At 37.4% G+C, this 15,227-nt stretch overlaps 1 protein-coding gene across 8 annotated transcripts in view; it reads left to right on the top strand.

Moving 5' to 3' along the window:
* Positions 1-14,804, top strand: part of ARHGAP6 (Rho GTPase activating protein 6) — a 313,487-nt gene extending 298,683 nt beyond the window's left edge. For 7 of the 8 annotated variants that reach the window (XM_068682850.1, XM_068682881.1, XM_068682866.1 and 4 more), the window contains 4 exons: positions 1,753-1,850; positions 8,081-8,343; positions 10,614-10,694; positions 11,780-14,804. In XM_068682850.1, coding sequence (XP_068538951.1) covers positions 1,753-1,850; positions 8,081-8,343; positions 10,614-10,694; positions 11,780-12,486 — 1,149 coding nt within the window. In that variant the 3' untranslated portion in view covers positions 12,487-14,804. The remainder of the gene's footprint in view (positions 1-1,752; positions 1,851-8,080; positions 8,344-10,613; positions 10,695-11,779) is intronic. The other variant, XM_068682860.1, reaches the window with a different exon arrangement.
* The last annotated feature ends 423 nt before the right edge of the window (positions 14,805-15,227 follow it).

Raw genomic sequence — 15,227 nt, 5'->3', positions numbered from 1 at the left:
TATGGAAAGGCTATCTGAACAGACAAGTCACAGGGCACCAGGTTTCCAAAAATGTGTTCCTATAAAAAGAACATAATGTATTTAAAGACCATAATACCAATGGCCATCAGTAAGAAATTTCTCCATCTTAGAGGTCAAACATATTTTTTTTTAAAGAAATAGTCATAGTCACACAAATTTTTCATAGACGTTTTGGATCAATTTGAAGTAAATGATGCATATCTTCATTTATTTTCAAATTATTTCTTTTCTTTTTTTTTTTTTTTAAAGTAATTTGCCTTCTTTGTAATGTAATTCCCTAAATACCTCCCAAACCAAGGCATTCCCCTGGGGAATCTATTACTAATTCTATTCCTATTTCCCAGTAAATGTCGGGGAGAATAAATGGCCCATGCCGTGTGACCTGAAGGTCAAAAGATACAGGCTCTGACAAATTGCATCCAGAAGCAGATTGCACAAGTGATGACCCCTTGCTGAGGTTGTCTTGCCTCCAGTTCCATCCGTCATGAGTGAACCTGAGCTGTTAGCTCAGGTTTCTCAGATGGTTTCATCTGTTTGAGTGTTGTGATGGGTGAGCTAAATGTTCGACTGTGATGTGGACAAATTCTCTCAAAGATTGATTGCATTATAAAATGCAACTGGAAGCACAAAGTTTACTTGGGAAGATTTTGGAGTGCCACCTCCCCAGGAGATGTTATATCATTCAACAGCTGAAGGTTTCAAGTGTTTTGAAGGTTTGTCTTCATATAAAGTGCACTAGAGGGAGTTTGCAAATAAGAAAGCCAAACTCCAGAGGAAGATGGCACAACTTCTGGCTGAGTCTTGCTATTATCCAAAGTCCAGAGTGGCTAGAGATCCAACAGGACCTACTTGTTAACCTGAGTAGTGAACAGATAAACTTTGTAATTTAAGCAATTTTACATCAGACAGGCAGATTCATTATAACTATCCATACTGTATTTCCCAAGTACAGAATAGCTATGATAGTTTCTACGTATAACTGTAGTAGTATGGTATAAGAGGGATAGACGCTCTCATTTTCCTGTGACATAAGTACCACTAAAGATCTATCAATGGAATGAAAATGCACGAACTGCTCAAGTTCCAATAGGCCCTAAGCAGAATTTAAATGTGTCTCGATCCCAGGATTTGGCCATACAGATATCTGAACATTATATGTTTTTAAGACTTAATTTAGAAAAATGTTGACCTTAGGCAGCTGTCACTGAAATAAAACAATGGAAGAACTTCAGAGATAGCAGTCACCATGAAATTTCCATATTTCAGGGGCATAGATAAGCCAAATACCATGGAATATATGAAGAAACATTCTCCTTCCTCTGTAATTACATCTCTTGTTGTTTCTAGAACAAGAGAAGTACAGTTGCTTGGAATGGAGATGTATGAATATCCCTAGATTTTTGAATGGAGTTAGAAGATAAGGACCTTGAATTGGGGTTTTTGAGAGTACAATACATAAGTAACTGCACTCTTGTTATCAGATGTAATACCCAACTGGGTACTAGTAGGATATTCAACAGTAATCAGCATTTGACTTCGTACAAAGCGATCTTCAGTCCTACTGCATCTGTTACATGAAACTTCTCATTTAAGTGGAAGTGTCTGAATATTTATTTTAATATACTCTCTGTAAATGTAACTGTACTTGATCTTTTAGTTTCAGCATAGTACAAAAATGAATGTATTTAAAAGTTATTAATCTCCAATTAAGTATTTTTGTTGTCTTCATAGGTTTCCCCTGACCTACAAAATGAAGTTCTTATTAGCCTATTAGAGACTGACCCAGATGTTGTGGACTATTTGTTGAGGAGGAAAGCTTCCCAGTCATCGTGAGTAATCTGTTTTTTCATCATCCCTGTTTCTGCTGGGAATTTCTATCTCCCACTGGAAGCATTCAAAAGGTTGTAGTTTTCCACAGCTTTTATGCACTGTCTACAGTGGAGTAGAAATATCTTCCCCATTAAACAGACTCTGCCAAAGAAATTATGACTCTTGTACAATGTTTTCTAAAGACAAACCTTGTTTCGCGATTCAAAGTAAAGATTGCATTTTTAACTATTAACTGACACTATTAACTGACAGGATGTATACTAGTAATCAGCTGGTTCATGTCTTGGGTTTGCTGTAGTCTTCAGTAACAGGAGGCTTGTATTACAGTATCCTTGAAACACACCCTAGAGTGCCTTAACACGGTCACGGCTAGCCGTTTGGCCAGTTTGTTGTTCTTTTCCTATTGTATACACTTGTGACCTAGGTAGGGCATTGTAAAAGAAGTCAACTGCTGCAACAGCGGATGTATGGAAACTCTTTGAGTATGATTTAATTGTATGCTTTGTGAAACATGAAGAGAAAAAAATCAAACCAGTCACTATGATTATAGTTATGTTACAGTTGCAGTTATGTTACATAACATCTTCTAACTTTGTGTATGGTTTATGTATGCCTACACCCGTGTGCCTTAATGCTGTGACTTTGTACATTTGGATTAACAGGACTCCTGGCTTTCTCAAGGGACACACATTCATTGCCTTTATTCTAGTGAATCCCAATATGCCAGACCCTAAAATTACAAAATTTGACCAGCTTGTTTTAAGTAACTTTTAAGAGGTTTCCTAGACTCTAAGCTCTCTGGGACAGATTGAGCTTTGTCTTCCTGTGTGTGTGTGTGGAAAGTGCCTAGTGCATTCAGAATATAGTTAAAATTGAATTTGTACAGTCAGCTATGATTTTTTTTTCTCTCCCTCTGAACATTGTACTGTTGGAGGTAATAGTGTGCTTAGCTTTAAAGGAGAATGTATTGAAAGAAATAGTACAATTAATACATGAGGGAAAAAGGCTTCTTTATAACATGCAGAATATATTGTGTTGTGAAGGATGTTAGTTTAGCCACATGAATACATAACATGCAGTAGCAAATTATCACATATCATCTGATCTGTGATAATTGTCTGTGTGTGTTTCCTTAGTGTACTACAGTTAAGAAATAATTTCAGTTAGTTTGTCTGACTGACATCAACTAACCATGTATATATTTAATTCACAAGAAATGCCAGATAATTAGTTATTAATTGTCTTTTACACTTGTTTCACACTTGCCATGGTCTAAGGCAGCAGTTAGGAGAGGCACTGAAAATCACATGACATATGGTAATAATATGGTACTCTCTAGAGACTTTTCTTTAAGCTCTTAGTTTGAAATGATCATATTTGTGACACAAGCCTATAAAAAAAATAATGATGGATTTCACTGTCTGTAATAGAAAGACATAAAATTGTATCTCACGTGGATTCACAAACTAATCGAGCATAAATTTACATCACAAATCGTTGTGGATATAACAGGTTATTGTTAGATCCAGTTTCCTTTAAGTTAATTGACCTTTCCATTAGCTTCCTTACTTTTCAGTCAATATGCACACCTACAGGAAAAAATAGATCTTTTGTGCGAAGCTGGTCACAACTGTAAGAAAAGGTTACTAAACCAAATAGGAGCATTATGGCTACACTAGTACCAATTTATTGTGTTTTCAGTAATTGGCAGATGAGGTATGAGATAGGAAAAGCTTGCTATCTCTCATTTGTCGTCTACTCTGGTATCATGTAAGCGATTTATTCTTAATGTTAATGAAATATGTTTTCACTGTGATTGCAACTTCTTGGTTAAGATATTCCAGGCTATTAGAGTGAATGTTGCTTAGTGTTATCGCTAGAAGTGTGATGCTCTTAAGAGATTAATCTTTTTCAGGACATAATATCAGTTTTGAGGATACATATCTGCTAGTTAATTTTCCTGTAAGAAGTGTGAGAAAGCAGAAAACAAGAAGATATTTGTCTTGATTTCATAACAATGAGCTTCCAAAATATGTCCGTACAACTCCTGGAATTTCCTTGATTATATACTCAAGAGCACATTCCAAATTTGGACCCATGGAACAGAAAACTTTAGATATTCTTGAGAGAATCTTCATCATAAAAGCTGGTTGGCTGCATAACACAGTGTGTGGAATCAATTTCAAGACTTTAATGTTATATTTCTTGCACTGAAGGTCCTGCTTCTGCAAATGCCCTTGCATCTCTGCTTTCGATGTTACTGCAAATGCTTTCTTGGTTCTAATCTAATAGAAAACAATCTCTTTTCCTCCTCAAAGGAGGACAAATCGGTTGTTCCTCATATTTCAGTTCTCTTAAGAGTTGAGCATCATGAATTGATGTGTCAGGGAGTTGGTCATGGTAAAGCACTAATTACCAGTGGCTGCAATTATGAAGTCTGCTTTTGTGGATGACTTTCCCAACGTTTTTGTATGTTGGCTTGATGACAATGGAATTTGAAGTTTCCAGCTGTAAGATGAAGCATCTTTAAACTAACACAAAAAATAAAATGTTTCTTATGATTATTTATTGCTTATCATGGTTAGTAGATAGAATAAATGTGTTTTAGAGTTATTTTAGATACAGAGTGATACAGAGTAATTTTAGAGTAAATGTGTTTTAAATTTGTGCAATTTTCGAGTGCTTTTTATAGCAACGGTAGGTTTGGGTTGCTCACCAAAACTTGTGGCACCCAAGATGAGGCCATACAGTAGTTTTTAATTTTCATATTATTATTATTTTTTTTAAATTTCCATACTAGTTTCTATAATAGTTTTTAATTTTCCAGTATGTTTAAACACAGAGGCTTCCTGAATCATTGGGTACTCTATCCTGTTACAGTAGCAACCACATCATAATCCTGCAATAATCTGTTTTGTTGGTGGCACTTCCAATATATATGGAAATTGCTACTTCATGCTGCCAAGCCATCAAACTCTGTATGATTTGCCTCTTATAAGAAATAATTGTTTTTCTTCTCAGAAACTTTCAGTTGTAGCAGAAAAGTATTTCTGCCAAAGCTAAAATGGGATTTCTGGTTTTGATGGCCTTGATGCCAATGGAAAAGTAGGAATGTCCTCAGTAGAAGTAATTATTGTTATTAACATTTTTGCAAGTCACCCATGCTTGTAGACTCTGGTGGATGACAAATTCAGAAGGATGCCAGTTCAAAACTCCTTAACAGCATAGTCAATTTTTGTTTTGGAATCTGAAATAGTATTTTTGAACAAGTGCTGTGTAAGTTCTTTCTGCAGCTTTCAAACCTTTTAGTCAGATGCATGCACTTAACCACTTATTAAATCTTTTTCCATAATGTAGTTCAAAACCTGTAGAAAATATTTCACTTGCCTTCCCATTTCTCACCTTTAGTAACACACAATTTTCTATTATTCTTAATGGGACTCATAATCTGCCCTTATTCATAGGCTGCATATAGGTGTGTATCCTAAGCAGTATTTACATTTGCCTCTATATTTATTTTTTCCCCAACATATAGGTAGGCAGTCTCACAATTATGTAGGAGAAGACTAATTAATATCTCTTTGATAATTAACTAAAACTGTAAACAAATCAGATGCAAAATTTTTGTTTTAAGGAACATATGGAGATTTATGTTTTATTTGGAAAGCTGCAAGCCAAAGACTTTTGTTCCTAAATATCATCTTAAGGTTATGTATGTAAAGCAAGTGTATGAGATCAATTTCTGGCTGTATAGTATTTAATCTATTCTGATGGTTTCTTAGAACAAGATTAGCAGAGTCTACAGGAATTTTCTTTAAGACTTTTTTTCTAAAGAAATTTGAAAATGATATTAGATGTAAATAATTGCATGGGTTTACTAGCAGAAATAGTAAATGAGGTTAGAAACTTGAATGTTCGGACCTTTCCAAAAACTTGACAGTTTCCATTTAAGTAAATTTTTATCAGGAGCTCTGTCTTGAGACAAGCTAGACTATAAGAGATCATTCAAGGTAAGACATTTAATCAGTGTTTCACAAAGCTCAAGTTTTTGTTCCCACATTCTTTCATTTGCATTTCTTTCCCCTCCTTCCTTGTGTTACCTTGCCATGGCTAAATGGTTCAATACCTCCTTTGCCCTGTGCAACATAGTTAGGTTCTGGTCCTGCAAAGATTTACATGAGATAAGCCTAACTGGTGTCAGTGTAAGTGTTAAGCAAATCTGTATGGTAACAGGATGAGGTTTAGATCACACTCAGTCTAGAAAGCTGGAAAGAAAGACTTTTGGTCACAGGAAATCTGCAGATACCAACAGTTTTCCCCTTTCCTCACAGATCTTTCTGACTCTCTTAAAATTCCTTGAGACATTGCTTATATGCATGTCATTTTACCTCACACTCACTGCTTAAGTGTTTCGTTGTTGTGTTGGTTTTGTTGGTTTTGGTTGTGTGGTTTTGTTTTGTTTTGTTTTGTTTTTTAAGAACTTAAGGAAAAGGGAAAAAGAAAGAAAGAAGCGTTTTAGTTTGTTATAGCATTTTACAAATTTAAAATCCAGTTTAAATACTGTGGCTTCAGTTTGTGACTGTAGATTAATTCACCCTGTGCTCGTCTTCATCTGGGAAGCTGAGATGGGAAGTTACATAGCTGAGGCATGATTTACAATTAGTTTTAATGACTCTCCAACATTACCATGCCAGCCATGCTGTTCCCAGGGGACAGTGCCTGGGACAGTGCTGCCTAGCTAAATGGCAACTCTGGTTTTGTGAGTTGGCCGCAGTTAAGGTTCAGGATCAGTTCAGTGGTGGTTTTCTTGCTGGGAGATAACTAGGAGAAAACATTATTAATTCAATCCCAATGTTTTATGGTTCCTTTTACACTAAAGGGAAAAAAAAAAAAGAATATTGAAAAACAGAACAGAATAATCATGATGTCGAGTGTATATATTTTATGTTTTGGGCCACAGCACTTGTAAGTCAATAAGGGGAAAAAAAAAAACACTGCTTCAAAGTGGTATTAAGTTTTGTCAGTATCTGTGTATTAATCTTTAGTCTGCTGTGGCTAGCCTGTCTTACCACTGTGTGTTTTCTTTATTTTCCTTCCTCAGTTTTACTTCATTTGTCTGGAAAGAGGGTTATTGTTCCATAACAAATAATGTACTTTGGCTGCTCACTGAGTTCAAGCTGTCTTTGGATTTGACTCTGAGAAGGGCTGGCCGTTTTCAGTATACAAGAAAGACCCTCTGTATTAACACATGCAATCAGAGCAGATATTTATGTGAGGTCACTGATAAAAAGTGTTTTGTTCAAGAGAACAGCAAGCATAAGATAAACATCTAAGAAACAAAGATCAAGGTTCATAGAAATGAAAAAAAAGGAGTAATAAAAATATAAATTATGGGCATACAACAGGGGAAAAAAAAAAGTACATTTGTTTACAGAGTATTTCTACATATGCTTTGGGAGGTTCCATAGCTTACAGATTGCCTCCTGTCTACATAATAAACAGTAACAGTTCAAGAAATCTCCCTCAGTGTCCCCAACACACTTTCAAAAAAGAGGGGTTTCTTTCTGAGCCTGGGATGTACGTTTTGGTGGGTGTTTCATGTACTTTTTTCTTTTTTTTCTTTTTTTGGTTGAAATTAAATGCAGTCTATGCTGAAATGGTAAAAGAAGTTCTAGAAGTTATTGCCAGAGCCAATTGTTTGCTGCCTCCATCAGAAATACGATAGTAGTACTCTGTAGAATATTTACCTTCTGATGTCTCTAGAGGAGGATCCTTCTCACAGTGTTAGAGATGAGCTAAGTATTTGATTTCAGTGACTGTGTATTCCTTTAGAATGGAAGAAGTGATTTTAGCATACTGCTTATCATCAAACTAATCTTCCCCATCATGCCCTCAGATTTATTGTTGCAACAAGCAGAATTGTCAAGGTAACATAAGGAATTGATTCACTGTTTAATTTCCTGTGGTGAAGTGTATGATTGTGTGGTTTTCGTTGTTTTTTTCATGATAGCAACATCTTTTGATTTTTAGTGGCCTCTGCTGGCCACTTCATGGCAGAAGTTTTACTCATGGAAAATTCACGTCTATACTGCTTCTGAAGTGTTTTCATTTCAGCACCTGTGATCATACTTTTGCATTTAATTTTATCTGTATGATGTCAAACTGCACCTGTAGCTGTGAATATAAAGCATTTTTCATTAACAGTAGTTTGTTTAACAATATTTCCCAGAAGTCCTGAGATGCTGCGGTCAGAAGGTTCCTACTCCACAGGAGAAAGACACTCTTCCACAGACTCCAACAAAGCTTCGAGCGGAGATGTCTCCCCGTACGACAACAACTCCCCAGTACTTTCTGAACGCTCACTGATGGCAACGCAAGAAGAAGTTGCCCGCAGTCCAGATAAGCTGTACAGGGTGCCTGAACAGTACACCCTGGTTGGTCATTTGCAGCCTAAGACAAAGGAGAATTCTTCTGCATCACAGGCTGGAAAAGGTATATCCTGCTCCTGTTCCACTTTCTAAGTGACCAACATAGGCTTCTGAAGTATCTGTAAAGTGTCGGCTCTATATTGTCAGCTATCAAGACTTGAGGTTATTGTAGTGTAACAATCTCACAAGAAATGATTTTTTAATTTATTTTTTTTTCCTGTTGTGCTTTAAGTGTTTGCTCAGTCCTCCTCTTTAGCTTAGCCAGCTGCTAGGGATGCTCCTAGTGTGGCATTTGTCAAAACTTGGAGCTTTTGTTTAGTAAAGCAGAACTCTGTATGTCCTGCTCTTCAGCCTTGTAAAGACTGTTTTTTCTAGTGCTGCTTGGCAGGACTGTAATACTTACAAGGTTATGCTCTAGACTTTGGAAAAACCTGAGTTTAAGACATCATGCTGTAAATTTTCTCCAATTGAAAAGAATGACCTCAACTCCATTGCATCGTAGAACATAGCTGAGCTGCACAGCTTTACATCTGTTACCAATAACACATCTAGCAATACTAGAGCAGGGATCCATAATTTCCATACGTGTCTAGGGAGTGCACACCTGAATGATTTCTTCTGTAAAGAACTGTTGTTAAAGCTGGTGGCTCACCTGCACTCTCAGATGATTTTCATTTTAAAATGTAAAAAAATTATTAATAACTACTACCATGAAATACATGTGTAGTAAGCCAAACTTTAAGGAATGTCAGTGCTTAGTGGTACAGATAACTGTTTGGTGGTATTGTAAAAAACATTTGGTTTCAGAGGCAGTGGTTAGGTGATTAAGTTCCCTTTTGGAATTAATGGGATTTAGACTATTATCTCAATTGTATACTTTATAAATGCCACTGGATATTATTTAGATGTATTCAGCATCTAAATCTCTGAATAGGTTTCAAAATGTGGTTAGGTTTCTAGTAAGTTATCAACAGGAAATTACATGAAGCTTTATCGTATTAACCATCTTTTGGACTGTAATATGCATCACAAAGTTGACCATGATGAATTAGGAAATTTCTTTACTGCCAGATTAAATCCAAAAATGGCACAAAATGGTTAGAATCCAGCACAAGTGACATGTGTATTTGATTAAATCTGTTATGTGACAGTACTTTCTTGTAAGACCCAAGATGCAGGTTGCTAGAGCATGCCTTACAGTGGCTGGTGGGGCTGTTTGAGGGAGCATTCTTTTCCTTAAAAAAGTACAGGAACTAACTTTTCTTGACCAAACCTTCCTGTTTTGTACAAATTTCCCATTCACACAAATACAGACTGGGCAGAGAATGAACTGAGAACAGCCCTGAGGAGGAGGACTTGGGGCTGTTATTTGATGAGAAACTAAACACGAACCAGCAATGCACTTTTGCAGTCCAGAAAGCCAACCATATCTTGGGCTACATCAAAAGAAGCATGGCCAGCAGGTTGAGGGAGGTGGTTCTACCCCTCTACTCCACTCTTTTGAAACCCCATCTGAAGTGCTGCATTTAGCTCTGGGTCCCCCAACACAGGAAGGACATGGATATATTAGAATGAGTCCATAGGAGGTCCATGAGAATGATCAGAGGGCTGGGGCACCTGTCCTATGAAGACAGGCTGAGGGAATTGGGCTGTTTAGCCTGGAGAAGAGAAGACTCCAGGGAGACCTTATAGCAGCCTTCCAGTACCTAAAAGGGGCTACAGGAAAGCTGAGGAGGAACTCTTTGTCACAGAGTGTACAGATAGGACAAGGAGTAATGGCTTTAAACTAAAAGAGGATAGTTTTAGATTAGATATTAAGAAAAAATTGTTTACTCAGAGAGTGGTGAAGCACCAGAACACAGGTTGGTTGCCTGGAGAAGCTGTGGATGCCCCATCCCTGGAGGTGTTCAAAGCCAGGTTGAATGAGGCCCTGGGCAACCTAATCTAGTGGGAGGTGTCCCTGCCCATGGCAGGGGGGGTTGAATTAGGTGATCTTTAAGGTCCCTTCCAACCCAAACCGTTCTGTGATTCTATGACTTCATTAAGGCAGAAGACAGTGGAAATTTCACTCTCTCAGCAAGCTCAGGTGTCCTGTCCATAGACAGATCACGAAATTCATTATACGATCTGAACCTGAAACAGCAAGTAATTGCAGACAATACATTTGTTCTGTTTGTGTTAGGTGCACAGTAAGCCAGTTGCATATGTTATCAACTCTGATATTTTACATAAAGTTTTATGTCAATTCAACTTAATATTCTATTTATGTGTTTTTAAATAATGGTTTTAAAAGTACTGATACACCATCTTCTTCCTGCTCTTCTTCCTATTCAGATGTTTCAGAAGATCATTTTGATATCTGGGGCACCTGGCATTCAACACTGAAAAGTGGCTGCAAAGATACAGGAATTACAGGTCAGAAATTTCTCAGAAGTTTTAAACACAAAGCTAATAAAAGCATAAACATTCTATGTTTTGAGAAATCACAGTGAAACAAATAGGAGAACTCATGTTGCCGAGAGTTAAATTTGTACATAAGCCACTTACCAGATCTTGGACTTTTAAAGGGTTGTTCAATAAAATACAGAGAAGCACAATGATTTTACAAATGTGACAGCATTTCAAGCTGCTAGAAGATAATTTAAAGAGTCATCTTCAAATTACTTCAGAAAACAGTTTTATGTAGTTCTAAAACTCACTAGAAGCTGGACACCTGGTGGAGACTTGAAAGTAGCTGCAGTAGTGGCATAAGCACAGCCTGTGAGGCTGGAAGCTCTGGCTCTGCCTGGGAATAGCATGGTCTTGACAAGTTATTGACCCATTCTGCCTTTTGTTTTTCCTGCAATCTGCACCCACCTCACAAAGAAACTGTAAGACTGAAACACTTCCTGCATCGAAAGATGCTGTGTGCTGTAAGGCTTTATGTTAGAGCAAAGTACTTGAGTCACCCAGAAATGCAATAGATCAGAAACATTAGAGGTTCACACAATAACAGAATGGCTGAGGTTGGAAGGAACCTTGGGAACTCATCTGATCCAAGCCCTGCCTGAGGAGGTCCAGACAGGCTGGGTTGCCCAGGCCTATGTCCAAGTGGCTTTAGAGTGTCCCTAGGGAAGGAGTCTCCACAGCCTCACGGGCAGCCTGTGCCAGCGCTCCATCACCCACACAGCACAGAAGTGCTGCCTGATGCTCAGAGGGAGCCTCCTGTGCTCCAGTTTGTGCCCAGCACCTCTTGTCCTGGCACTGGGCACCACTGAAAAGAGCCTAGCTCTACCCTCCATCTGGTAGCCTGACAGATGCAAGGCTGTTGCTCTATGTCCCCAGGTTCAAAGGTTCAGCCAGTGGGTGGGGGGGGCTGATAAACTTTTACTTGTGTAGCCTAATGATAAAAGCCCCTATCATTCTTCTGTGGTATTACACAGGGAAAAAAGCAGAAACTTGTAAAATGTCATGTAAGGGACTGTGCAGACTGACATTGTCTTTCTTACTCTGGACCCCAGGTTCTTACGGAAACATTTATGAAAGTAGCTTGCTGCGACCCGGACAGTGCTCTCTTTCCCAGGGGAACCTATCCATATATTCTCCTCGATGGCAAGGCAGCTCCTCCGAATTGGACAGCAGCAGACAAGTCATGCGAAGGAGTCAGACAACTGCTGCCATTCCCGAGTGTCAGCTCCATCCTGCACCATCTCGGGTGTGCAGTAACCCACATATTGAAGCCAGCAGTAGGAGTTTGGACCAGTCACGTTCAAAGTCAGAGCGGCACTTGACTTTAAGCAGTGTGGAGGACCTCACTGAGTATGACTTACACGCGGGTTGTTCTCAGAGCACGGCCAAGCCCTCCTACAGAAAAGAGAGGCCACCTCCCCCGTACCCTGGCCCAGCAAAAACAAGCTCTGCGTTGTCTCAGCGATCAGGCGTTTCTTCAACGTTGCACTCGTTGTGGAGACTTCAACGACAGGAAAAAAGTTCAGGGACCAGAGCAGCTGGAGGACCAGCAGCCAAAGCCCCTGAGCAGGCCATCTCCAGGCAGGAGCGATCGGCCCCGCACACTCAAGTGGGTAATATCTATTCGACGGCAGCTCACAATCAGAACAGTAAAAATGTTTCAGAGCCAGACTGGCATGATTGGCAAAGAGAGAGATGGCAAATTTGGGAGCTTTTATCAGCTGATAACCCTGATGCCCTCCCAGAAACCCTTGTATGATCAAACTCGACAGAACTGCCACTTATAACTCTGCCTCCCTCTCATAGGAAAACAACAGTCATGTTGGAAAACTGGGGGCTCGTGTGTTTTCTACCAAGTTTCATATAATTTTTTTTAAACCTTGTTCACTTTAATTTCTTAACAGCACTGTCAAGCAATCCATTTACAAATACAGTATGTTCCTGTTTTTCAGCAAGCTTTTTGAGAAAAAAAGATGAAAATTTTAGTCTAATAACTCTGTATGCGTACACTGTGTATAAGATAAAACTGTTGCTTCAATGTGGCTAAAAGTGTATTTATATATCTGCAGTTTTGATGATTGTATATTCTGTAATGGGTATTGTATGATAATCATATATTATGTTTTCATATACAGATGTCAATCAGTCATGACTGCTTTTTTTTAAATCACTGCACTTACATTACCGTGATATGCATTGGAATTCTATAGAAAGTGCACAAGCTGGTTTCTGTGCTTATATATAAAAAAAAATGTTAAGGGGGGAAGTTGTCCTTCATTTCACTGCCTATTGAAAAACACTAAGAGAGGAACATGAAAAGCCATATATTTTATAAAGGTAATAGTGAGCGAGGGGGGGGGAATACCTTTTTTTTTTTCTTATAAATATATTTTCAAACAAAATTAAAATTTGATACAAGTTAGATTGTAAAAATATTTTTTTAGATTCTGGTAGGAAGCAGTTCAGAAAATCAAGAGCAAGGCCATGCCTAAACCAACTAAAGATGTAGTGCAAAGGTCTGCCCTCCCATTCTAGAGGAAAAACAATGTTATGTATACAGGATATAATATATATATTTATAAATGTATCATTTTATGTATTGTTCTAAAACAATAAACTGGAATCCAAATTTTAGAAAACCAAACCCAATAAATTGAGGTGTGTAATGACTGAGAAAGAATATGGCTTTTCCTTTAAAATAGCAAAGCTTCAGCATTAAGTAAGTTAGACAAAGCGAAAAGAAAAATAAAGACAGAGATGCTAGCAAAAGGGAGTCACAGAATTTCGGAAATGAACATGCCATTTGGAGAAGTTCACAGCTGCGTTTCTATAAATATTGTGCCAAAGCCTGGGTCAATAGTACTTCAATAACTGTATGCTGCATTGTTAAATATTGATGTTTTATACGCCTTCTGGTGTTTTTAAATTGCAAAAACGTTTGTGGCCAGCAGGTGGCAATGTACTTCAGTATTGTAGAGAAAATTATTTTATCACTTGATAAGGGAAAGTATCATATCAAAAGAATTTCATAAAACATATTAGTGTTAATTTTAATGAAGTTGAAAACTTATTCAGTGATGTTGTGTTTAAGTTCTATCCTGTGCCATAATGATGGAATAAAAGGCTAAGCAAAACAATGAGCATATTTTTGCTCTTTTTTTTTTTTTTTTTTTTTTAGTAAGGTTTATGTAAAAATTGATGTGTTTTTATTATGTTCCTGAGTATCTCTGTTAAAAACATCTAAGAGGCTTAGGGCCCTAAAGACCACTTTTAGATATGACTTAAATATACAAGATCCCAGGTTTTGCTTGTGTCTAAGGCTTAAAAGCCATCATAAAAGGAGCCTGCTTATCTCCAATTTGCCAAGTAAAGTAATAATGTAAAAGTACCAACCCAAGTAGAAAGGGACAGTATTTGGCCTTTGGCTGTTGAAGCACTGTCAGGTTGGCCAGCTCTTTTTATCAATATTGCATTTAGAATAAATTTCAATTCTGTCCCTTGATACTAGACTTGATACAAAAGATTCTTGCATGTAGCATGTTGCAGCAACCATCAAATTATTATGAAAAGAAAAACAAACAAAACCAAACTCACCCAAATTTAAGATACTGGAATATAAGAAAGGACTAAAAAAGAGCTCTCACAAGCAATCATTATTTGATCTTGCTTCAGTATCATCCCAGGCTTGATGCAGATTTGCTATAGCAAAATCTGTAGCAGTCCTAAAAAACAGGCATGATAGAAATCCTGCTGCAGAAGATGCTCTGTTCACTAGACAACTGTCTCCTCATTTTAAGTCCTTTTCTAAATATAGGAATATCTGTACATTTCTAACATTTTTAGTGAAAGATGTCTAACAACTACTTAGCCTGATAAAGAGATTCCTTTTCGCCAGTACCTCTCTCTGTATATATGTGTATATATGTGTATATTACCATGAATATGCTGTTTATGCAAAAATGGAGGAAAAAAAAACAAAAAAACAACACACTCAGAGGACAATGTGTCTGCACACATTTCAATATACAATTGCTTGGAAGAAAACATATAGAATAAATCCTGATGAATTAAAAATAACATTGTCCAAGACTGAATCATTTATCTCTGCTATTTTCATTTGAACAGGACAGAGCAAAATTATCATAAGCAAGATAGGTAGTAAGTAGCTTTAAGTTGTACCTCTTAGATACATACATAAGATCTAACACTTCACTGTTACAACAGTAAGTTTAGTCTGGTTTCCTAAATTTTGATAGCTTTGGGGGAAGTTTACACTTTGCTACAGTATGCAAGGGGTAGAGCTGGGCTAGACCAAAAGCTTTTTTGATTTAGCTAGAAATTTTGAAAATTATTAAACTTAGTAAAATACTTAGAGGAGGAAAACAAAACAAAACAAAAAAAAACATTTTGAAAAGCATATCAAATTATCTGGCAGGTATGCATCTCTCTCCTTCGACTCCTGGTCTTCCAACCCCAAAAATGTCAAAGAACAAAACAAAC

Source organism: Anas acuta, chromosome 1, assembly GCF_963932015.1.
Source record: "Anas acuta chromosome 1, bAnaAcu1.1, whole genome shotgun sequence".
Taxonomy (NCBI): Eukaryota; Metazoa; Chordata; class Aves; order Anseriformes; family Anatidae; genus Anas; species Anas acuta.
This window is presented reverse-complemented; position numbering and strand designations above follow the sequence as displayed.